Source organism: Calonectris borealis, chromosome 2 (assembly GCF_964195595.1).
Source record: "Calonectris borealis chromosome 2, bCalBor7.hap1.2, whole genome shotgun sequence".
NCBI lineage: Eukaryota > Metazoa > Chordata > Aves > Procellariiformes > Procellariidae > Calonectris > Calonectris borealis.
The window spans coordinates 154,404,773-154,430,743 of NC_134313.1; the positions used below are offsets into that span (position 1 = coordinate 154,404,773).

Sequence of the window (25,971 nt, forward strand, 5' to 3'; positions counted from 1 at the left end):
CCAAGTAGTTAAATGCAGCTTTGATGTAAATTACTTTATGTAAATACAGCAGTAGCTTCACATCCTTAGAACAATTTGAGTTTTGTAGCTTCTTTTATCTGTACTTCAGTTTTGTTAAACAACTGAGAGTAATCCTGTGAGGCCCTTCTGACTTAAGTCTGTTTTACTGCATGAAAATGTCATTCAGAATGCTGGAAAAATAATTTGATCATGTTTTCTAAGGCTTTGAAGAGACTTCTGATGTCTTGAGCCTTTATTACACTAGAGGTCAGTGTATGACGGGAGCTTCTGTGAGGTGATGTAGAGTTTCTTGCAGAATCCTATTTTGTCAAATTTGAAACCAGATTCTAAGAGAAACTGTAGCCTACTAGCGTGGAAAAAACTTCACATTAACATGTCTTATGACTTTCTTGGCTAAAGGGCTTTTTTGAGCTTCCTGCTTTTAATTCTCCTTGCTTAAGGAATATTTGGCAAGTATCAATAACAGCACTTTAATGTGGTAAGCATGAATACGCTCACTCAGTTGTTCCAACGTGCACCCCAAACACTAATCTTGCATTGCAATAACATGACTTTTTGGTTCAGATATATTTCTATATGCCATGCTATTTATAGGAGTCATCCTTATCTTGTGTACTGTACTTACCAAGGGCATGGTGGGAGAACTGCACATGCATGTATCACTCGTAGTGTAGCTCTCCACTTCATGGGCGCTGAGCTGATAACTTTCAGGGGAATGGCTTCACTTTAGGTGTTGAGGGAAGCATAGCCAGGTATGATTCTATCATGATACTTACAGAGATTGTCTCCCCAGCAGGTCGTCTTCAGTTCTCCAGAAAAGTAATTTCTTTAAACATCCGGAATGTGCAAAAGCAGATTGTTTCTGAAAACACCATCGGGCAGGGGGACTAGAACAGATGGTCAAACTACGACAGTGTTATGTGAGGTCAAATGAGAGAGAAATGCACTGAAGTCGAGTCCTGCTGACTGGAGAAATTACATCACAAATGACAATTTAAGTAAGATGGTGGAATAGGAAAAAATAACAGCAGGGTGGATTTGAACTCTTGAATGTGTTTTGTAACAGAACTGGCTACAAACAAAAGTGCCTGTATCCTGTTACTCTTGTGTAGGGTTCTTCCGAAACGCCTGGAAAACAAGAGAAATAAGAACATGGGATGTTAAGAGTTTACAGGCTAGCACAAATATAGAGGGTAAGTGCAGGCATAGAGCTGAATTTTGCTGTTCTTAAGTGATTTTCTCAGTATACAAGAGAGAACCTGGACCGATGACAGTCTTTGTGGCCTTTCTTTTTGGTGGGGTGGAAGGGGGAGGGGACACTGTAAAAGCAAACCAGCAGTTTGAAAATCTCCTTTGCACTTGGCAGCTGCCCAGTATGTTTTGTTACATGCGTCTGGAGCATTAATAAGGATGACACCTCAGTTGAGATAGTGTGAAGGAGGTGTTAAACTCTGGTTTAATTGAACTCTCTGTGAGAATTCCTGGTTTCCCAGGAAAGTTGTTGCACTCCTCTACCTCTTTCCCAGGTTTTTTGAGGCTGCATTTTTTTTATTCTCTGTAAGAAATGAAGATGTACCAAAGCTTTGCAGATTGGGGCCTTATCAAAATGTCTTTAAGATCTATGGTGTCAGGCTTCATTGGGTTGGGTTTAAAGAGCCTGAGAAGAGGATGGCTTTGCAGAACTGGTGTGATAGAAGTCATTAAGCCATAAATAAAACATCCTAAAATTTCTTTCTTTTTCCTGTTCTTTTGGTATTGGAAGGATGCAACCTTAATTTGTTTCAGTGAAACTCTTTAAAGTGTGTTCTGCATGTGAGAGCTCCAGAACTACGAGGCTTATCTTAAAAAAGAGAAGATGATGTAGCTGTCCTGTAGCCAGCCTCTAATGAATAACCTGATGGGTCACTGCAGATTCTTGCAAAGCAGCTATGTTTCTGTCTGCTGTGCACACAGTGACTGTCTTTCCTGGTTCAGCTTTCAGGTGTTAAATTAGTCCAAACATTGATGTTATCTGCATCCAGAAGAATCTTTGTCTAGAAAAACTGGAAGTTTGATTATTCTCCTGGATCAAAAATGATGGATCTTTGTGGCTAAGCAGAAGCAATTACCCACTAGCCCCTCTTTCTAGTTCATAATATCAAGTATCCAAATAATATTTTGATGTCTGTTTGTCCTTCATGATGTACTGACTGATTCCAGGAATCATCTATTGTGTAATAAAGCAGAGTCCATCAAAAAGGCGAAAATTAATATTTGGAGTGTCTTTTCCTGCTTTTGTTCTAAACTTTCAAAATATGGGAGTTATCAGATATATGGTTCAAGTGGCTTGCCAGACAATTCTCAGGTGAACTGGAGACAGAGTGCAAAAATTGCAGCCAAGGTCAATCTTTAAAAGGTCGAAATTGAATTGCCAGTTCTCACATTTTGGTTTCAATCTTGAATGTTCCCTGGTAGGTGCTCTGTATTTCTTAGGCCTTGTGTTTGTCTTATTGTGTGTTCTTGCCAAAACTTCTTGTAAGACTTCTGACACTAACTAAGGATATGTAGCATATAGTGACATAGGCAAATATATTAAAAAAAAAAAAAAAAACCAAAAAAACAACAAACCCAAAACAACTCTGTCAAGATAGTTCAACTCACACCAGATATTCAAGGTTCCTTTAAAAGGATAGACTTTGACAGGCTTCAAAGCTGCAGGCCTTCAAAACTGCAGTGCTGCGGTCTTTTCTCTCTTGTTCCAACACACAAACAAACGTAGCATTTTTCAACTCAGAAGAAATAATGAAATATGCTAGTCGAATAGTGGCAGTGCACACCAGGTTTAATGCATGCTGTTCATTATAAATGTCACCTCTTCCCACCTCACAGTGGTTTCCAGGAAACCCGTGAAGTATTTGACTGAAACTATAGCTGGATTTCAGATCCTTGGCTTTTCTGTCTTTTTAAAATGTTAATACGTAAAAAGAAAGAAGGTAGGAACAGTAGAAGCATTCAGGCAACCCTAAGGCTAAGTAGCAAGAAGGAATTCGGTAACTGTGACTATGTGATGGTGGAGGAACCAGGTTATCTTTCTTTCAACTACCTCTTGCCGACCACCTTTTTTTCCTCAGCTTTTCTACCAGGCTGAAGTGAATCCCCACTCATTTACCCTTCCAAAGTGCAGGAATGCTTATTTGAGGTGAATGAAAGTTGGAAATGGGAAAACAATAGTATGTGGTTTGCCATATTCTGGGAACTTTAGGGTAGTTTCCTGTCTGAAATACAAAGATAAATGTGGGTAGACCATAAAAACTGGCTTAGTTAAAATGTGTGAACAGCTGCATAACATTCGGGAGAAGACTGAATTGCTGCCTTATCTGTTCCCATGGGGTCTAAGGTAGTCTAATTTGGGGATTTGTCTTCTAAAATCAGAATTTTTCCCAACTCAGGCAAAATTCCTGTCTTGTCTGTCGTTCTGTCTTTTCAATGATTTTTTTTTTTTGACCTTTTCTCTAGATGCTGTTATTAGTGTCTGACATGTTCAGCAGCTGCAGTGGAAGCAGAGCAGTGACCTGACTGCTCTTAACAGTTGTTGCTTTGGTCACTTAGGATATCATGACTTCATTTTGTGCCTCTTACTAGATTAAAAAAGGAAGTTTAATAAAGCAGCAGTGAAAGTGAAAGCACTATATTTGGCACCTAAAAATACATGTAGGTGAGCTGAACCTCACCCCTCAAGAGTAAAAATGTGCTTTTAGCTACCAGCTATATTACAGGTGGGAGACAGTAATCTGTTCAACAGCCCAGACTGTTTCGTGGAGTTCAGGTTGTCATTGGAGAACTCTTCTCTGCTCTGTGGAAAGAAACAACTGCATTGGTGGTACAGAATAGAGTGACAAGCCCAAAGTACTTGATTATTGTGATTTCTTTATGAGTTCAGGGGATTGGCATCCTTAAGGACAATGTGGTGCTGGGATAATTCAGCTAGTTTGGAACAACCTAATTTGGATACTGCATCAACATGAAATCTCCACAGGGGCTAAATCACCCTGTGGGAAAGCAATTGGTGTTACAGGCAGAGCCAGAGATGTTTTGTATTTACCAAAGAAGAAAATAAAAGCAGCTGTGGTTCAAGGTGTGGGGATCAAAAATCAGGCCATGTGGCAGGTGTTGCCTGTAGAGCTGGACTTGCTTGATGGGTCAAGTACTCTCCACTGGGAGAGGTCTCAGGTTGGTTCTAGGATTGCTGTGGCTCTAGGAAGAGAGCTGGCTCTTCCAGTTGCATCCACTGATGTTTAAAATTAAAGATTTTGAGGGTAATAGTCTTTTGGTAGATGCTGCTGTTTTGTTGTTGTCTTCAGTGCTGCTTGACCTTATTGAAAGGTGTAATAGAGACTACTTTCTGTGAGGTGAAAGCTCAGCATTTCTAGAGAAATTGGTAGTTCAAGAATGTGTCTCGTGTTGAAGGATCGGACTCTAGTGACTGAAGGGACAAGTTCCTTGGGGTTCCTAGCCAACTTGCAAGACCTCACTTTCCCTGTGACGATAGCTACAGTGCATCAATAACTGAGCTTTGAAAAGTGCTTTTGCTTGTGGAAATGATCTTGTCCGCATGAATGGGCAAGGTAGCAATGTACTCTAAACTGCTTCATTCCCTGTAATCAATCAGGTCATCCCCTTTGTGCAACTGCCTGGTAGTTCTGAAGTTGTTTTCATACCTGGGATGTGCATTGGTGGTTCTTACCCTTTTTTTTTTGTGTTTAGTTCTTGTAGGAGAAGGACTGCCTTTTGGATTGTGAGCCACTTGGACATGGTGATGCAGATCTACCTAGAGGGTCAGGCCTGGATGCTTGGGATTTAAGGTGAGCCTGTGCTGAAAAATGGATGCAGATTTGAACCAAGAACTACGGATTGTTGTTTTTCTTCTTTTTTTTTCTGGAGTTGTTTGTATCTTCTTTAAAGAAGAATCTGTGTGTGCCTCCTGGTACATATGTAGCATTAATAAAATGCAGTGGTATAATAGTTAAGATCCCAGAGTAGCCTTTAGGACCTTCAGAAAAGCTGGATAGTATTTAAATACCTAGTAGATGCTAATGCTGCTTTAAGAAGAAATGTTATTGAATATGAAAGTGACAATAAGAGTTCCCAAAACTTCATCTTGGTATGCATTAAGAGGCAGCTGAGATGGATCTCCTGTTTCAGCCTTTCTATCATTCCCTCTTCCAGTTGTTGTATAACAAAATATGGCTTCAGCCGTTCTAGACTGTGGACAATTCCTTCAAATATAACATTTTAATTAATTACAGATCTGTAGTCTACCTTTCATGTTGTCCACTCTTCATTTTGCAGACTTTTGGTGATACATTTGCAGTTTAGATTTGATTGAGGTTTTTTCATATTTTCATAGCTTGGCTATGGGAAAGCATTTCCCTAAGCAAACACAAACCAAGAACAAAAGGGACGGTTTTTTGTGTGTAAGTTTGTGTAGCAGGTTCTGTAAGTCCCATAAAAGCAGAGCATGGGATTAATCTTGCTCTTGGAGAATTGTGTAATTTTTGTGAGTGGAGAGATGTGATTTCTTGGACATGATCAGAAAGATCTCACTGGTTTGTATCAGCAAAATAATATATAGATGATCTATCTCTTAACTTTCCTAAAACAGAACTGATGTCTAATTCTGGCCATACTGCCTGGAAAGAGCTGTCATCCTACTACTCTCTTGCCACATGTAGCCTATGTTTTTTCTTGGAGGTATGGTACGCAGTGTTTCAGTTGTTGCTCCAAAATTATGTGAGAACTGTTTTCCTTGCAACTTCCTATAGCTTCTGAAGGCTGGGGGAACACAGTGTAAAGAGTGGAAGTTTGAATAAAAGCTTATTTTGCTGGTTTTAACATCTTATTTTTAAAAAAAAAGTGGAGGACTGGGGACAGTGCTTACTCTTACACGTGCTGGAGAGCTTGAAAAGTTGGAAAGGCTTGCAGTAGAAAAGCAAAACCTAACCTTGATTCCCGAAGATTTGGGTTTGGATCATGGTCATGGAAAAAATTGATTGAATCTTGACAATTCTGAATTAAAGCATTTGTATAAAGTCTCCTCCAAAAATGTTTAGAGCAGGCATATTCACATCACGGTTATTAGCTGTATACTTTCTGTGCAGTGAGTAATTTAATGAAGGTGAGCAGAAGTAGCCTGTTCTTGCAAGACTAAAGCATGTACTGAAAATTATGTGAACAGTCTTGTGAATTTAAGCGTAATATGTACTTGAATAACTTCGTCCAGCAAAGACTCAAGTAAGTCAAGCCTCCAGAGAATTTCTTGCTGAACTTGCTTGTTAGTATATACCATCATAAAATGGTTGTAACCTTCAGAAAATGATGCTGTCAGACCATGTGAATGGGTATTCTGGGTATCTAAAAAAAAAATCAACAACTAAAATCCATGAGGGTTATTTTAGTAGACAATTTAAACAACTAGAGATTGTTAACAGTACACAATTTACAGACTTAACGTGGTTAAGATAAGACAAGACATAGCTTGAGAAGGTCTGATAACTAAACCATAGGCTATTTGGATATATAATCTTCAGATTAACATGTTTAAGTTTTTCCACAGCATCTTGCAATCCTGTGCAGTATTTACTGTACCCATAACTGGCTTATAATATATATTCAGTAAGCAATTATGTGGACTCCAGATTATCAGACAGGATAAAAATGATGGAAGAAAATTGGTGATCTCTGGAAGTCATGACCTAGCTTTCTACTTTGTTGCTGGACTTGCATCTGGGTGAGACTGTCCAGTTGACTTCTGAGGCCGGGAAATGTGCAGGGCACGATCAGATGCGTCACTGATACTCTCTTTTCACATCATGCCAGTAGACACAATTTATGAACAGGTATTTTGTTTTTTTTTTTTTAATTTACAGTGTGTTGGCTTTGCTAGCTGCATACCGTTTATCATGTACTACCTGTATTGTGTAACTTCCACAAAAGACAGCAAAGCCAAGGCTTCATGTGCAAGTTCATGTGCTGTCTTTCTGGACGCTTTAGCAGCCCTGCTTATATATGAAGAAACATGCAGTGTTCCTTCTAATACTGGTTTATTTTGAATTACAGAAATTTCAGCCAATTCTTGCTGCCCAGTGTAGCTTGAAAAACAATGAATTGTTTCATTTCTGCTGTCCAGGTTAGAATTGAAACACTGGTGATGCCTGGTTTTTATAAATCCCCTGTCAGTGCAGCAGTATCCTTCAGGTTAATGTCACATGTTAAACACCTGTACTATGTTCTCTCTAACATAGCTGGAAACATCATCCTCTCCCTTCTGAGGATAAAGGCAAAAACATTTATTTCCTATTTATTTTCTCAGATATCTATAAGATTGTTCCCCTCTGCTATGGTTTCAATTCAACTACCTTTCTGAATACTTTGTAAGCTGAATTATTAATACTTGCACCATTTTAAAATAAAACCATGCAGTACCTCACAATCTCTTGCTGACCCAGAATTTTTTTTTTTTGCTGTTTTGAGAACAGCTTGCTTGAACTTTTGCACTTTACTGCTACAGAACAGTATACTAGACTTCTTGCAAAAGCCAAGCTTACAGGGAATGTCATCCTATTGAAAGTGGTTTGCTCTTATACGAAGTATGATAATGCTTTTGTTAAAATGTGTGTGTTTGGCATAGTACCTGTTGTGCCTAGTGTTCTCTGGCAATATTACTCATGCTCAGTTTGCCTGAGGATGGAAGTGTTAGTGTTGGATTAGCCTGGCATCTTGTGCAGAGTCGAGGTCTTGTGCTTAAAAGTGTACCAGCTCTTCACCTTCTACCTTGTTGGTAAGAACCGGTCTTTTGCTATTTTCTCCATACAGTTCTTCTCAGGATTTGGGATTGCACTACTTGAAGGCATACTCAAAACTCTGATTTTTGTTGTCATGGATTTGTTTGTTTGTTTGTTTAAAGCATTGGGAATTTTTAGTAATGATGTCAAGTGGAAAAGGGTGGGAATAGGGAGAGTGCAAAAGCATCTTCATTACTGCTGCATCTCTCTTCAAATTGATAATTATTGGTAGGAAAGGAAGCTATGCCCGATGTCTCTCCCATAAGTTTAACATGCATCTCTGCACATGGCCTGGGCTGTTGCCAAATGTCCTTAGCTATTTATTATGGTCAACAAAACAGCACCCTGACTGTTTGAGAGTTGTAAACTTTGGATGAAACCACTAATCCATTCAGTCTGACATCCTTTCTGACACTGTGTGCTTCTTTCTGTAGTAAGGCTTTCGAAGAGCAGCCTGTACACCTGGGTCATTTCTTCTGAATTTCCATTCAGTGAAAGATTTCAGATTTGTTTCTAGGATCTGAATTATTCATGCCTCTTTCCAAAGTTTTTATTGCAGTGTCCTACTGAAAATGTCAGAAATTTTCATCTTTAGGAATATTTTGTTTCCCCAAAACTGTAATGACTCAGGAGCGTTGGTGGGAAGCCACGCGAAGCAAGAGAAGGTCAAGAAATCTGAGAAGTGATGACTCAATTGTACTGCTTTTGCTAATTTCTTTGAATTGAGGATGCTAACTTCATTAGTGGCTCTACAAACCTTGGTGTTCAAGACTTGCAACTGATACCTTTTCTAAAAACAGAGGAGGGGAGGAGAGGGAGCACTCTGTTTATTTCAACAACCACAAGCAACACTTCCAAAATACACTTGTGGTTGTATCGCAGAGTTATGAATCTTAGGTTATCTAGCGGTGACTAACATGGTGACACAGTAGCCTAACATGTCCATGCTTTATTTAGAAAAGGTAGTTCTTATTGGAGGCAAGGAACACCAGTGTTTCATTCACTGTGTTTGCTGAATCCCTAAGTACAGATATGAAGTCTGTCAGCAGTTCACACTGCAAGATACAGAAACTCGCCTTTCAGGGTCTGTACAGCAGAAACAAACTTCTCTCCCCGTCCACCTTCTCTCCTTCCAAATGCACTTTTTAGGCTGTCCTTTGGTTTGATCAAAGTTAACAAAGGGTTCTGATATCTCTTGATCAGATAGATTTTTTCACTTACATTGTGGTGAATTTTTTTAACACTATTATCTCACTGGAGTGGTGGTTTACAAATAGATTGTAACAGCTTTCTAAATTCTTCAGGCAGAGCCTAGATTATACCAATTGTTACATTTAGAGAACCCTACAGGTTAAGAAAAAAATGACTTTTTCCTCACTGCAGAGTTTAACCTGTAGAGTCTGGTTGTGTGTCTTCAGTAAGACCACAATCTTTTACTGTTCTGCCTATTTAAAAATAAAATGGAAGAGCAAATCCTCCCTGGCAAACCGGGAGATCCTCAGTTTTGGGGGTATATGCAGTTTGCATTGCAGATAAGCTGGGTTGGAGGGCATAGGCTTTGGCACAAAACATGTATTCCCATAGACAGACAGTGCAGCCAAACTGGGGGTTACCGAAGTCTGTGGGACTGTCCTCCCTGACTTGCCACCTTCTCATCGTTTCAGAGCACAGGGAATTGTTTGACCCTGCGGCAATAACACCAACTGTAAAATGCGTCTGATAGTGAAAGAATGAATGGTTTGTTTTCCTAGAAAGACAAAAAGTGCTTGTGTTGGTTTTTGTTTTGCTGGGGTTTGGTTTTTTTTATTTAAGATAATTAAAAATCCTCTGTGGGTCATTTTAGGCTCTCACAGAAACTTGAATATGCTGAATGAGTGTGGTTCCCCAGCTGAGCCAATAGGGATGGCCAGGCACAGGCAACACTTTTATCCCACGAGAGGGAGGAGGGGTGAATGAGCTGGAAGATATAAGCTGAAACAAAGCCATGCTGTCCTTCTGAGTCATTCGCATACACTGGATGGGTAAGGCTTCCTGCTTCCTGGGACACAGAAGTGGGGTCATGATTCTAACAATGGATGCTGGTAAGTCACTTTTTATTAAACTTGTCCATCTTTTTTTTCTGGGAAGTCTCTTGTAGTGTCGTGTGTCCCTCCCCCCCCCCCCCCCAAGGAAAATATTTGTAAACTATGAAACTGAATTGTTAAATAAATACATGCTTACTCCAGACTTCCCAAGCTGTGTGCACTTTACTGTGTGTTACACTGGTGTTATTTCTTGTTACTCGTTGACGCACATATCCTCTCTTGCAATGCAAGACCTTGATATCAAAAGTGTGTCTGTTAATTTGTACTTCTGTCTTAATTGGGACAGAACCTGTGGTCTGAGAGGTGCATGATGTCTCACTCTCTTTGATAACAGAGGTGATAGTCTCCGGAAGACACATGCTAGATCTTATGCTTGCTGTAAAGAGCTAGTGGTGAACTAAAGTATCGGCTGTGGCTTCCTCTACTCTGTTTACAGAAATTTTGTATTGGGGAGGAAGAGGGAGAAACTGCTGCATTTCCGTGGTAGTCAGTTCTGCTTTGTGTGTTTATAGCCAAGGAAGTTTGTGTGAAAAGAGCACACACAGGATTTTTTTTTTTTTTTCAAATCAGGTGCGAAAGTGAAATCTTTAACATAGTTCCCTGTGTGATAGGGAGAATGAATGCAAACAGTAAGATGTAGAGTGGTTTCTATAAAAGAAACAAGCAGTCCCAGCCCTGCTCCTTGAGAGGGGGTGTGTTTCCATGTCATAACTCGCATCCTTCAAATTCCACAGTGATAAAAAGACCTCGGATTTTAAATGGTTATGGATAGGGAATAAAGCACCAGTGGTTATGCTCTGGCAGCATGCTCACGGCTGCTCTTTCTCTTACCAGTTGCAAGCATGCCTGCTGCATTTTTGAGAGCTCTGTTGAACTTTTGTCAGCAGTTGGTTCGGCTACTTTTTTTCACCGCAGTGCAGAAGCATAATGTGACAAGTTCTAGAAACCATTTTCAAAGTGATAAACTTATTCGGGCAGATCGTGCTGGTCTGTTTTATCTACTTCTCACATGCTCAGTTTTTTCCATGCTAATGAAACGCTCACTGTCCCCTGTGCATCTGAATTGGTTAGGTTAGGCATTTGCTAGGGCCTAAAGGGAAAACTCTCTGTGCCTTCTTCCAGCTCTTTGACTTCTCTGAGACTTCCAGAAGGTGACCCAGCTGGGTTCTTCATGCACAATTTAGAGGAGATAGCAAACCACTTCATTTAACCCATCCACACTTAATTGAAGTTGCTTTGTCATCATCTGTGTAGGCAAGATTGAAACCAGTGACTCTTTTTGTGTTCGATGTACGTTACATGCTTTGCAAATCAGTTAAAACCCAGGCCCTTTAACGGAGATGATAAAATTTAATGCAAGCTCAGAGAAGAGTGGAATGGCATATGGCTGACAGGTTTTCATGACATGGAGGATGATGATTTTTGTATTTTGACCCTTTCATTAGAGTTGTTTGTAGAGGAGCCAAATTTCAGGCCCTTCTTAAAGCAGTTTGAATACTGGGAATTAGCAATCCCCTTCTCTCCCCACTTGTAAAAGAAGGACTGATGCCTAGATTGTAGATGTCAGTCCCAGTATTATAGGAGGATGCCCTGGCAGTGTTCAGGATTTACATGCTCATGGGAGATACGGATGCAGGCTTTGCCCACAAGACACTTCTTCCCTGTTGAAGTACCAGAGTTCCTGTACTACACTGGAGTAATTTATCTCTTTGTTTTGGAAAGACTGTGGAGACGTTAATAATATATGGTTTAAAAAAAAAAAAATCTTTTATTTGCGTATACTTATGTACTTGGGTTGTGTGGTTTCTTTGCACTGTGAGGTGAACCGTAAAGATAATGCTGTTCACCTGTGTTTCACTGGATCCAAACCTGCATCTTTTTCCAGAACATTGTCACTGCACTAGTTTCTCGGGAATTGCTGTGCTCTAGTAGTCCTAGTGGTAATTTTCAGAGTTATGTTGACTTATACTGTTAGTAAACATACATTGTGGAAGCTCCCAGTTCCTTAAGAGTTCTTAAATTATAGTTCTCAGCTGCTTTGTGGGAAAATGGTACTAACTACCTGAAAGGAAACATTGTAATACAAGGATTTATAACACTGAGTTCTAGTAGTTCTCTAGGGTATTTAAGTTACAGAAAAAAATATGCAAGCAATTCAGTGCCTTATGCCTTAATCTGGGACACAGATAATTTATCTGCTTGGTTTTGCCCACCTTTTAAAGCTGAGCTTGCTGTTCTTGCAGCTGTTTCCTTATTTCAAATTGTATGTTTGCATTAAAAATCAGGGCTGATAATTTTTTTTTTAATGGGCATCAAATTCTTAAGCCGTTTTTTCACAGAACAAAGCTTCTGTTCCTTAAGATAATTGTAAGAATACTTGTCCACTTGTTTCAATTTTCATTAAATGCATTTTGTTCTGCTGCATTTGTCTTTGCAGCTTTTAATTTCTCGCAGGAGCAGGACTAAAAAAGTTTTGGATGGGGGGAGTAAAAAGGAGACCTGCAAGACAGAGTTGACAGTATAATTGGATTTGAAGCAGCTAAAGGCTGGGACTGTTGCAACAGCTGATTTGATCCTTCTGAGTTTCAAGAGCTATTTATGGTAGATTAGCTGTATCAAAGCTCTACTGTTCCAACCATAAAAGGTTGGTCCTATGTGAAGTTGCCACACTGCATTTGGCTTAGTCCTCTGAGGTTGGAGAGCCTATAGCTTTTTATGTGGATAAATCCAGTGATGGATGGAAATACTAAAGGCAGATCAAGGAATAACATTGAGGACTTCAGATGGCAGCGAACTCTTAAAAGGAGATTTTCACTAATAAATTTTTTGCTCTAATGTTTGGAATCAGCACTTGGATATAGCTCCTGCATATTTACTGCATTTGGTGAACGCATGCTTTTAGGAAAGCGCTGTTCTAAATTTATCTGACTTATCTGAATCATCTTGACTGCACATGTACTTGCCAGCCTTGCATATTGATATTTGGTAACTTTTGTGAAGTCAGTTTTCTGTTTTCTTAGCGGGTGAGTGTTAAGTTCTTTGGAAAGGAATCTTAGCTGAAGTGAGAAACTCCTCTAAAACAAGAATTATGAAATTCCTGGCTAAAGAGAGCTTCAGGCGTTATCAGTAACTATTTTGAGAAGACTTTGACCCCTTCTGCTGCATCTGTACCTTCTTTCTTTCCTTCCTTGTATAAAGGCAGACAAGTGGATTTTTACAGGATTCTGAAGTAAGTAGCACCTCATTCGGAGAGATTGCACGCAGTCACTCGAGCCAGTTGTTTGAGAATATTTGCGGCTTTGTCAGGTTGAAATGTGAGTGGGTTTATTCCAGCCTGTGCATGCCAGTCATTCAGCCTTCCTTAAGGCATTTTGTGTTTTTATTCTTGTGGTTTTGCTTGGAGGATGAGTTCATTCTGCTATGAATGGAAAGTCCTGTCGCTGGTTGGTTTGTGTGTGAGATGTCTCTCTTTTCTTTTTCTGTTTTAATACATTAACCTTGGCCACAGTACTACAAGCAGCTATAAGAACACTTCTATAAAACCAAAATTTTTCAGTAGTAATTTTCTCTTGTGTTTAAGAAGTTCTATAAACACATGTGAATACTGTTGCATTGGATAACTCTATTGTATTTTGAGACTTGGAGGGTTCTGAAGAAAGCTTCCTCCAACTTTCCATTCTCTTATTTTCAAACATTACCAGGACACCACAGGTGAAAGTTACTGGCACTGTTTCACCTTCCTCTCCTGCAGCAGTATCAGCTGTTAAAGGGGGGGGAGCATAAGGGGCAGGGGGATGGGAAGAGGAGGTTCCTTGCTTCAAGGATATTCCAGGTAGTATATTTTAATCTCCAGAAAAACAAGAATAGTGTCCTTGCCAAGGAAAGAAATTTTCTGGTTTTCAGTTTCCCTTTCGGGAACTAGCAATTTAAGGCCATCTTCCATTTTCTTTGGATTACAGATCTGTATTTCTCTGTCAGATCAATCTAGAATTTTTATTCTGAATTATATAAACTTGTGTTTTAGCCTGGAGAATACCAGCAGACAGAAGATGTGTGGAGAGTTACTGTTTAAAAACTACTTTATCAGTTTAGGGATAGGAATACTTTATTGGAATAAAAGAAGCCCATATATTTTATCTTTCTCACACAGATTAGATATACACTTAAATATTCACCTCTATCTGCATATTTTATAGGAGATTGAATCCTTCTACCTGCAGAGGCAGTGAGGGTTAGGAAGAAACTGCCCGATCAATATCCTCCAGATAGCCTGTTAATTTTTGTCTTGGATTAACAGATGTGTACTTCAGTTTGATACTTGACTTTAAAATGTTTTTGTATTGCTTCCAGTAAAATTAGTATTTTTAATAGGCATCCTTTTTTATATGATCTCATTTTTCTTTTTTCTTTTCTACTTGCATTTTAAAAAGCAAGTTGACATAAATTGCTCTACCATTTTAGCATGCCTGTGTTGTGCTCCTATAAACCTGTTAGAAGATGTCAATGCCTTAAAAGCCTTAAAACAGACCACAAAGACATCAGATATGGAACTTAGGTACCCCAGAGTCTGCACAAGAGCAGGAAGACATTGTTAGAGCTCTTAACTTGAGTTTCAGGCTCAAATGTGGTAAGGGTGGAATGCAGGAAACATTTTGATTGATGAGAACTAACAATATCAGCTCCTCTTTGTGCAGCAGATGCTTAACTTGTTGGAACAGGTAAACTTTCTTCCCTGCTATCTCTGGGGAATTCATTAGTCAATTTAAGCATTAATTCTACCTCTTCCAATGCTGTTTTGTCTTGCTTGCATTGCTAAATTACATTTTTGGCAAAAATTTCCAGTGGGAAGGAGGATTTCAGATTTCTAGGAGCTTTATTCAGAAGGACTATAACTTTGTACTTGGCATTTCTTTGTTAAATTCCTTGTATTTGATAGTTTATATAGGATAAAGGTAGTGGGGACAGGCAAGCAGTTTTAATCTAGCTATACCATTTTTATACAGAGAAGAGAGATTACATTGTATCTGTACACAGAGCTCCCCAAAACTATCTAGTTGAGGAAAAGTGAAATGGTAGTACACACTTCTTCTTCACAGCAAGTCAAGGTAGACTCAGAGATGGTGGAGTTGAGCCATTTGTGACCAAGGCATTTCCAGACAGGTCAGAGGAGTCTGTTGCCAGATTTCTGTGTGGAAAGGGTTTGTGCGTTTCCTGCATATATCATAACACATTATGAGCCGAGGTTTCTCTCTTGTTTAGATTTATGTTGATGAAGTGGTTTGAAAGCTTTATATAGTCTTAGTACATTTGTTTATGCAAAACATTTTTAAGAATATGTAGAATTTGTGGTTTGTGGGTTTGGTTTTTTTTAAATGCAACATTTTCATTTTCCTTGCTTAGAACATGTTCACAAGATTGGCTCTTGTCTATGAAGCCTTTCATAGAATGAATATAGGTGAAAATTGCACAAGCTTATTTAGTTTAAATTGCTATTGTTTGAGTTCATGTTTGTTACCCAATGTGTTGGCTGTTGTGCATGGCAATTTCACTACAATTTTAAAGAGGCAAAAGCTCTGGAATAGTTTGCAGTAACAGGGTGGCTGAGATTATTCACTTTGCAGGGGCACTGCGGTTCACAGTGTGTTTTCTTGCTGAATGCATTGGCTTCAGTTTCTCCGCGGAGAAGCCTCCATTTGGCATAATGGAGGGGAATAGTGAGCTCTCAAAGGAAGCAGTGTGCACAATGGTCTCACCTTATTAATTCGCTGGTTTTGCTACTTTCCCAACTAGGCACTTTAGAGTTGAGACGCGTTGGAAGGTCGTGATTTTTAATGAGCAAAACATGTCCTAGTTGGGATCTGCCTTAAGCAGATAAGAATGCATTGGGTAACTGGTGATAAAAATGCTTCTGATGTCACTTACTCACGTGGTGGTGTGTTGAAGGGAGTCTTTCAGCAGAGAGGATAGAGCAATTATGCATTAAGTCTTTGCTGATTTATTTGGATTTAGTTGGTGGGTTGGTCTCTCTTTGCTCGGTTGGATTCGATGATCTTAGAGGTCTTTTCCAACCTTAATGATTCTATGATTCTATGATTCTATGCTCTAATGATGCCAGTTTTCAGAGTTTAAAAAAAACACAAACCAAAACTGTAAAGTCAGATTTCAAAAACTCAGATTAAAATAATTCAGATTTCTTCCAGGCATGTCTCTCTTCAGGTATACAAAAAAGCAGCATGATGAAATTGGACATGAAGCATCATGTGTCGTAATAACTAAGGCCAGATACGTTTCTAAAACAACTTAAGGCTCCATCAGACCGTTACACAGGAAGTGTGTAATTTCCCCACAGAACTGAGCTGTTTGACGCCGAAAGCTGCTATGCTGTTACTAGTGGTCTGTTACAAAGGAACTAGATTCAGGTGTTAGTCGAAAAATTGTGTGCCAAAGTACTGTGAGAAGTTAATAATACTTCCATGAAGTTAATGACTGCCAAATGTGCTCCTCGTGGCTTATACCTGTAAAACTCTTGACAGTCAGCAAAGACCTGCAGGATTTCATTCATGCTCCATCATACCAGCCTTAGATTTAGACAAAATTGCTGTCTATTCCCTAAAATAAAACAAAGCTAGCACTGTCTCCTATTAGCTTGCTGCGGAAGGAGGGAGGAGTGTCGATTAATGTTTCAAAACAGTTGCACCAAATGATCTAGGGAATATGCAAGTTGTATGTGCTTCACATGTGACTTTCTTAATCTTACCCTTTCTGACAAAAAGCCCAGCTAAGCCTCAGAGACAGCTAGAATAACTCGTTAACTCTTAGAAAATAATTGCCCCAACTGTTTATATTACAGTGAAAAATGGACAGTATTTCAATGTTATTTTCCATTAAGGGCCAACTGGCCCCAAAACCAAGGTGACATCCTAGTGGAAGCAATGTTTCGGGCAGCTGTTGGCACTCCAGCAGTGACTAGGGGTTGGTAATGCTAACCCTGTAGCCACAGGTTAGGTCTGGGAGTTGAGAGACCTGAGTTCACTTGGCTTTGGTGTCAGCCATCATAACACCTGCCTGCCTTCAGTTTCCAATAAAAAATACTTGCCTGATTTGTTAACAGAGGCAACTGGAGCTGAAAACTCAGGCAGTTGTTGCTCCAGCAGCTCTGGATTTCACTTTTTCTTCTTCTTCATTGTGAAGACAAGTAGCTGTTTTTTGCAGTGAGTAAAGCTAACCTAGAATGATATTCTTACTGTTGTCAAACCATCCAGAGTGTGTAACTCATTTGAAAGAAACAGACTCAAGGATTTAATGTTGGTAATTCTAAGCAACATGATAAACTCTTGAAGTTGAGGGAAATGAAGCTTACTGCATGCCTTAAAAAACCTAACTAGAGTTAGTTTATACTAAAACTACTTCAAACAAAAAACATCCCAACTCCCTGAGTTACACTCAGTGAAACCTGTGTGAATTGTACAAGCTGACTTCGAAAACATAGCTCAACCCCCATCCTTTCATTCTGATCAGATAGTAAGGGTCGTCTTTGCAAGCAAGGAATCTTTATGTTCATAGCTGGAGGTTGTGTATCAGGATGGGAAACAATTTTATAACTGTAAAATGAACTCAAGTCTTTAAAGGCTGTGTTACAGTTACAGGTTTAAATACCAAATTCTCAGGTTGAGGTTTCTCATGTTTTTTTACTTCCATTTCTTATTAAATTATCAGTGGGGAAACATTGGTAGAAATGTTTATATACCTTATAAACCAGCACATAATACATTTTAGTTATAGAGCTCTACATACTAAAATATTCTGATTATCAGTACACAGATATCTAAAGGTATGCTACACATTTAATAGTGGCAGATGCAATTTCAATATTGCCAAAATGCATTTGTCAGTTTATATGTGCAAATATTGGAGTTATGGATGTCTTAACAATTGCTTTGTTAGTATTTGGGGCGGGGTGAGCCCTGCCACTCAGCCATTTAAAACTGAACTGAGCAATTAACACAAAAATGTTCCTGTACCTCTGCAAAAAATCAAGAACATTGCACTTTAAGTCGACCTTAACCAACTGTACCAACAACGAACAAAACCATTAGAAGGTTTTTTGTGGTCAGTTCTGCTTATATAACAATCACCTAGAATTGTACTTCAACTGGGTACAGTTATTTTGTACTTGAAACACTAGTGAATCAGAACACTTCTGGAAGAAATGTGTTCTGTTTGCAAAAATTGTTTGTGTTTGGTGTGTGGACAACTTCGATATTTTTTTCCGTGTTGAAATTTCTAGAAAGGATAAAGGTCTTTTGGCTTATTCAGAGCAAGAAAAACTAAATGAACTAACCATTGGCATGTAGGAATCTACACCAAGTCTTCATCTAGCTACTGATTGCCATGTGTATTTGAAGAGTGACCTGTCCAGCCAGAGATCTCTCTGAGATGGAAATGGGATATTTAAGCTGTAGAAAACTTGATTAGGTTAGGCTCTTTGAATGAGTAGCAAAAAATCGGTTGTCTTGAAGTATCTCAGAGCTCAAAAGAAGAGATTTGATGATCATATGCTCACATGTAGCATATTGTGTGAGATAAGAGAGATAAGTGTTCAGCTCAGAGGAACTCTGGTAACTTAGAGAGTTGTGAAGTTAAAAAAGCTCCCATACATGCAAGTGGTTGGCACTTCTCACCAGAGGCTGGCAGCCTTTGCTGATCAGTCATTAGATGAAGTCACAACTCTTTATGTGTAAGGGTTCTGTTTAGGTGGGCCCAGGAAAAATGATCTATCCTGGCACTTACTCAGAGCCATAAAGGCTTAGTTTTTCCAGTGTTAATCATGTTTCTGGCTACTTAGATTATGTATATTTGCTGGCTACAAGGATTTCGTAATGGTTGAGTCAAAGGAGAAAACATAGCATCAACACACTTCAGTCCAACATTTTGTTCTCTGAGCTAGTAATGTGTGTCAGGTGTATTCACTAGGAGGATTTATAGCAATTACTAACTGCAGAAAAACATATCATCATCGATAAGACTGTTCTTCATAGCTGCCCTGCTTTAAACAAGGGAGTTCGTGTGTTCACTTGCTTGTAGGCTGGTGTTTAGGGCTGTCCTGAAGAGGGTTCAGGTTTCAGGCTGGTGAGTTTCAAATTCAGGTCTCCCCATTTCTTTTGGAAATACCTAGGCAATTTGGACACCATTTGATGAGGCCAGTCACATTCTTTCCTATTACTGTCAGGAATGATGGTTGTTGTTCACCTATATTAGACACTCACGCACACCTGCTGGATCATGTTGCTGCAAATGTTTAAGGCTAGGGATACCAAGTTCTTCTGACTGCTTTAGGCAGCTGATGGTTTGGATTGGCAGATGGGAGTAGTGGAAGTTGCAACCTCGCTTTAAAATACCAGTTTAGGAATCCCTCCTGCTCGCCCCCCCCCTCCCAGTTTGCTCCTGATCCACTCTCTCTATGTGCGTCCATTGGCTACATGGCCGCACAGATCAGGGAACTGCTCTGTCTGAGAACTTTTTTTCCCTTCCTCTCTAGCCCTGTGGGTTCCTCAGTCCTGCTCACCATGGCTATGCCAGTGCGGGTGCTGATTCAGTGCAGGTGGGAGGAGTTGGGGTTAGAAAAGAGCTGTTCAATGTGGGAGTGAGAATGAAGGGCAGGTGAGTAGGGGACGCTGTTGGCTCTGGTTAAGTGGCAGGAGAAGGAACAAAATCTGTGGGCCCTATGAGCTGTGAGGTACCTCAGTGCTTTGCATTGTTTTCACCACATCAGGTGGAATGTCAGCATCTAAATGTTTGCAACTTGAGGTCTGTCATACTGTGTTCATGATAGCCTCAGTCTGCTTGATTTAAAGGCTTAAACAGACCATGGTAAGGCAGGTAGGACAATGTGTTATGTGAGTGTTGTGCTAATATTCTTATGCCAAAGAGAACTTCTCTCTTATTTTAAGACATCATATTGATTCTTGGACCAAGCCTACTGCCATTTCTTCTAGCCCAGCGTTGAAATTGCCCAGTTGTCTACTTGCCTTTGCGCCATGCTTCTGAAAGAGCATCATGGGGGCTTAAGTCTGAACAGTCCGGCAGTCCTCTACTTAAAATTAGTTAGTTCTGCACCTTTCATTTGCGATTTAAATAAACTTTTGTCTTGAATTATGAAGGCTTATATGCTGCCTGTGCTGGGTTGTTTGGACTTATGTAAAAATAGGTATAAAGTAAAGCTAGGGCATAATTTTGAAGTGCAGCTATGAAAGAATTATGTTTGATATCACAGAAACTTTGCAGCTTGATTGAAGCCAGCACTAGCTAGTTTCTAGTGAAACATTAAACGGATAAGTATTTCTGAATTAAACCTAGGGCCAGTAATTGAGTAGACTTTTATGAATGACTTGCAATTGCCTGTGATGATGCGAGACTGAATGCAGACAATGAAATGTCATGATAATACAACTCTGTGAAAGTTAATTGTCGGGAAAAAAAGTGACTCCACACACATTCTTCTCAGCAAACACTTAAGATAAATCAAGAACTATTAGGCTTAGTTGCCCTGGCTTGTCTTCCTGGCGTCGCAAGGAGCCTTCCACAGCAGGCCATTTGCTTCTTATGCAAGACTTTGGAGAGACAGAGAGAGAGAGAGGAGAGAAAGCAGGAGTTGAGAGAGATCAAGGATTAGGGACCAGGCTTTGAGACTGAAACCTAGAGCTGGTTTCAAGGAGAACCAAGGGAGAAGAGGAGCGCTCTCATGCTTTTGTTTTTACTGTCTTGATTGGCTCAATGGGCTAGTTTAAACAGGATCTTTGGGTCACCTCTCTGCTGGAAACAGACAGGGTTGATATGCTGGGATAATGGTCTAAGATTTAATCTGGGTATTGCATCATGGGATTACACCCAGATTTACACAGAAGGTGTAAATGACTCGTTCTCAACATGATTTTACTTACATGTCGTGTACCCTGACAATGCCCCATTTGGTACCTTGGGATATTTTACTCCTTACTCATATCTTTGATTCAGTGGCTGTGGAACGCAACCGGCTGCTCAACTCCAGAGTCTAGCAAATGGTTGGAGTTGAAATGAACTCCGGATTGATTAACACTTCTGAATTGCTTCTCTCTTGTGACATGTGACAATTAGTTAAATTCCCAAGTAGTTTTCTGGTGTTTGCATTGCTTCCACAAACCTGGATTTTTGTGTTGAACACTATTTCCCTATTAGCAGGGGAGCAAAACTTAAGCGTGGCCCTTGCATGTTCCGAGACTCGTGGGCTGAAACCTAACCATGAAAGCTGATGGAGGTGAGATGCACCCTTCTGCCTGCAAAAGGGATGCTTTACTGCAGCTCCCGCTGGGCAGACGTGTGTGCATCTTCCTGACACAGAGGAGTAATTTTGTCAGTTCACTGGGGGTTAAGTGTATTCAGTAGAGTACAGTAAAAAACAATGTAGTTGGTGGTACTGTTCCCATGGCCATCAAGCTGTACTCACTGTGGGTGGTCTAGCAAGGCAGACAAGCTCTAAACGTTTGGAAATATTTACATAATTCTGGACCCTGACCGTGGCCAACATGGCTGTACATCCCACAAGAGTATTGGGTGCCAAAAAAAATTGGGCATTCAGCTTTACCCAGCCTTTTTCCTTGTAGCTAAAAGTCCTTCCTACAACCACCTGCCAAGTGTTGTAACTGTTTAACTTTAAGGATTGACAGCTACCCAAACCTGGTTTTGTTGCAGGCTAGAGATTTAGCTTGTAAGTCACTAAAAATAAATAAATAAATTGGGGGAGGGGTGGGGATGTGCAGAGAAGGGAGTAGAGTTTTGCAGGGCTGACTTGGGGTTGTGGTGGGGTTTTTTTCCCTCTTTTTGGAGCTCTTAAAAAAGCAAAAATCTAGCTTTTAGCTCAGGGGTTCTTGAAGTAAATTATTTTAACCTTCTGTTGTTGTTTAAAATAATAACAAAAAACCCATTCTACTTCTAAAGGAGATCTCTTATAAGTGAAAGGTCCCCCTTCCCCCTCCACCACAAAGGATCTATCCGTGTTAGGGCAAACAGGCAGCTTGAGACTTTGACAATAGGTCTTTGTGTTCTGAAGACATAGCGTAAGTTATTCCCTCCCCTCCCCAAAGAAGGCTGGGAAAGAAAAAAACAAGGCCAAATAGCCTGGTTTCTCCACAGAAGCAAACCAGAAATACTGTAATTTAACCATAGTGGTGCTGTGCCTGCTGTACCCTGACCAGTGCCAAGGATTGCCTGTAGTACAAAAGCTTTTCACCAGGTTTTGGTAAGAATTTACAATTCTATTCCCAAACACACTCCCTGGCCAAAGCTGTGGCCTGGGAGCTAGAGGAAGCATCAAGTGAAAAATTGCAAGTGATGATGTTCTGTAAAGCCATTTTATTCATGGTACTTCAGACTTTCTGGACTGGATGATAGGCCATTGTATCAGTCACAATTTTAGCCCTTCCCTTTTTAAAACAGGATCGTGATTACATCCTTCGGGACTTCTGACCTTTCTTCATCACTGTCTAAATTGCTGGTCTCTAATTTCCCCTCCCTTTTCCTTCAAGGATTATACCCTTTTTTATTACTCAAGTTATTCTTTAGCTGCATTTCTCTCTCCCTTTTCCCCTGCTAATTTTGAGGCTGCATTTGGAGGCACTTTTAAGTATTGCATTTGCCAAATGGTAGTTGGAAATGAGTCTTCCAAATTGAGAAGCTTTCATTGCTTTGTAAATATTTGGAGCAGAAACAGAAAGCAGAAACTTTGAGTGCTCATTTATGACAGATCAAACCTCTTACTGTGTTTGTTCCGAAGTGGTGGTGGTGAGGGAAAACTCACATAATTGCATCAGTTTTTCTAAGGTAAGGTTTGACAATGCCTTCAGAAAGATCTATTTAAATTCATTTTGTTAGGAAATGACAAAAGTAGTTCTGTGCTTTCTTGAACTGCCTCTCTGCTGACAAAGGAGAAGTGTAGCCAAGGAATAGATGAGAGAAATGACAAATACTATTTGGCATTCTAGTTTTGCTTTCCAGTTTGCATGAATATTAGGAGGAAGCTTCTAAATAACTGACTAAAAATACACCTGGCTTAATACATTTAATGTAGCCTTAAATTTCATATGCTTTACTGTGCTCTTAACATCTGTTGAATGATTCAAGTTTATAAGGGCTTTCGATTTACCTGCACTGTGAACTGCTGGTGAGCTCTCCTTTCAGAACTGGAGATGCTTTACATCTGGGAATGGTTGGGTCACATGTCTGTGAAACACAGTGATGTCCAAGACAGTGGTTTAAAACTGCAGCATTGTCACAGTTCTGCAAAAAATAAACAACTGTCAAACAAATTATACATTTCAGTACAGAACTGTTTATGCCTCTTAGTAATGGAATAATGTGTCACAAACTTTATTTAGCTGTTGCAGTGTGCCAGTTTCATCTGACTTGTAGCACTTGCTGAAGCAAGCTGACTGCGTGAAATAGTTGTCTGTACACATCTCATAAACCCCTCGTGGTTTGGGCGACTGTTCTTTCACATAGGAGCAGCCTTTGAAGGGCTGGTTGTCGCGAGCTTGGCTTTTAATTCCAGTGGCATATAGGGGGAGAGAAACAGGAGGAGAAAGAGGTTTTATAGCCTAGAACCAGTGAGGCCTGTGAAGAAGCATCACGTCCAGCGGAGGGATTAATAGGCATCCTTAGCAGTAGCACTCAGATGTCTGCTGTGTCTATTAATCTCTATGAAATGACCTAGATGGTTGGACCAACTGCAGACTTGATGCACTTTCTGACAGCATAAAGTTGTCTTGTAATAAATATGCTAAGGAAGCAGCAGGAATAATGGAACCTATTTGGGAACTGACATGCCATTGGGTTTTCATAAATCCCTGGAAGTGTAATGCTGGCAAATGAATATTCATAAACCAGGCTATTAAAATTTTAAAAGAACCTTGAGGGCGTGATGATGTCAGACTCCAGAGTTAATTATAGAGATGGTAAAATTGTTGGCTAACTAGGCTGAACATGCTCCCACAATAGTTTTTACACAATACAACAATCAGAGGGAGCCACAGCGTTGGATGTAGGTTCTGAATCTCGTAATACATTCCCTAAACTGAAAGTCTACCAGTGTAGAGATGAGGAAATATTTACATCCAACTACTGTGGAAATAAATCAGCTTCAAGTAGTTGAGTTGCTGATCACATCTTTTGTGCTTATTTTTGTTACTGAATTGGTCACAATTTCTGGCTTGCTTGCTTGCCATAAAATGCCCTGCTGGGCTGGGAAGCATGTGGTGGCTCTCCTGAAAATTGCCAGTTGTTAAATGCAGTCTGTAACATTCACTAGACTTGTTACGGGGGATAGTAGTACTACAGTAACTTTACTTACTCAAGGTAGCGATCAGTTTTAAGGATTGTTGCTTTGTTTTAGGAGACTGTATTCCTCTCAAAAGAGTTACGGAAAATATCTGATTTCTGTTTTGTAGGATAGCAGTATTTTATAATGCTTTCAGGATTGCTGAGAGGTTGGAGAGAGCTACAGAGGTCGCAGTTCTAGTCCCATTTGGCAGAAACTCTGCCAAGAATTGAAAAATCTCTTAACTTTTGTTGGTGGTCAGTGTACTCTTATTTTTCCTATTGCATTTTTTCCACAGCATTGATTGAAACTTCAGAAGAAATGCCAAAGCAAATCCCTCATATGTGTCATTGTAGTGGTATGATGGGCAAAAATGCTGAACAGGATTCTAGCTAGCCTGGAATCAGGGTAGTTAAAGTCCTAAAATTTAGGACCTTACCGAAATTAATATTACTGTTCCACTCCAAATAATACATACTTTCTTTCTTAAATAGAAAGGGTGAAAAGAAAGAACATGTTACTGTGTTTCTTGACTCAAGATTTGTAACATGGGACCCTTTTAACAGTGCAGCTCATAGGAGGAAGAAGAAAAAATAATACTTAGAATTTTTTTTAGATGTGGTGTGAAGTTAAAATCTAAACCGAATCAAACTAGTAATTTGTTTTGGTCAAGGAACTGGAACAGCTGATCACCCCCTTTCTTTTGCCAGAGCAAGGAACAGTAAATACTATAAACATAGATGAAGCAGTTCTTAAATCCCAGCAAAAAGCCTGAAAACAACTGTGAATCTCAAAACATGCTAAATAGGATTTTGAAGGTTTGGGAGGATTTAGATAATCGTTCCAACTTGTTTTGAAATTGAAATCTTTCTTCTTAGAGACGCAACTCTTCAGCAGTCATAAATCTATTGAGATGCTATATGGCCATAAAAATGCAAAAAGTCTTAAATTTTGAAATATACTTTATCAGAAATAATGCTCCCAAGAGCTCTCACCAGCTGGGGGAGTGCAACAGGAAATCACTAATGTCTAGTGAGACGTGCTGCAATTTTGAGAGAAGGAAAATCACTTATTAACCTCAGCTTTCATCAGCCCTTTTTGTAGGGTGACTAAAGAGGCAGTGTCTGCTTTTGGGTGTAAAACACAGGCTGCCTTTTTGACAGAGGTCTTCGGAGTCCTCTGAGAGGAAAACATATTTATCACTTACCTAATCTTGCAGTTTGCATAATTAAGTAAGCATGAATTCTTCCACACTTACTGCTCAGTCTTGAGTCCTTTTGCTACAAAAAAGAAAAGCCACAGAAACTGTCTTTCCCCCACGTACCTCTTCCCGCTTTAAGCTTACCGAAGATGCTTTAACTCTGTGGCCTCTCTACATGAGATCAGTCAGGAAAAATAAAAATATACATTTGCAAAATGTATTCCATGATGGAAAACAAAGTTCAAGACTGTTCTGGATGACAGCCTTTTGAATGTAACTTGCAGGCAGGCAAAGTTGTGTTGATTGCATCCGTGCAAGAGACAGCGAGGCTACTTGCCACGGAGGAAGAACTGAACAGATGTCAAACCTTCATCACAAGTCTGTCCTCTGTGTTTGTTTGAAGTCCAGGCTTTTCCTTAGCAAATTAAGTTTTTTAGTAGGTATTTCCCCTTCTTTCTCCTATAATTGCCTCATTGTTATGTTGCTATTGTACTTTGT

The 25,971-nt window shown here is 39.7% G+C and overlaps 1 protein-coding gene across 2 annotated transcripts in view; it reads left to right on the plus strand.

Annotated features, from left to right (window-relative positions):
* SVIL (supervillin) overlaps positions 1–25,971 on the plus strand; it is a 141,453-nt gene that overhangs the window by 24,850 nt on the left and 90,632 nt on the right. The window contains exon 2 of one of the 2 annotated variants that reach the window (XM_075144001.1): positions 4,765–4,862. Coding sequence is in view for 1 of the 2 variants with exons in the window: in XM_075144002.1 (XP_075000103.1) it covers positions 9,859–9,922 (64 nt within the window). In the remaining variant the exon portion in view is untranslated. Of the gene's footprint in view, positions 1–4,764; positions 4,863–9,636; positions 9,923–25,971 lie in introns of those variants that run through there. The other variant, XM_075144002.1, reaches the window with a different exon arrangement.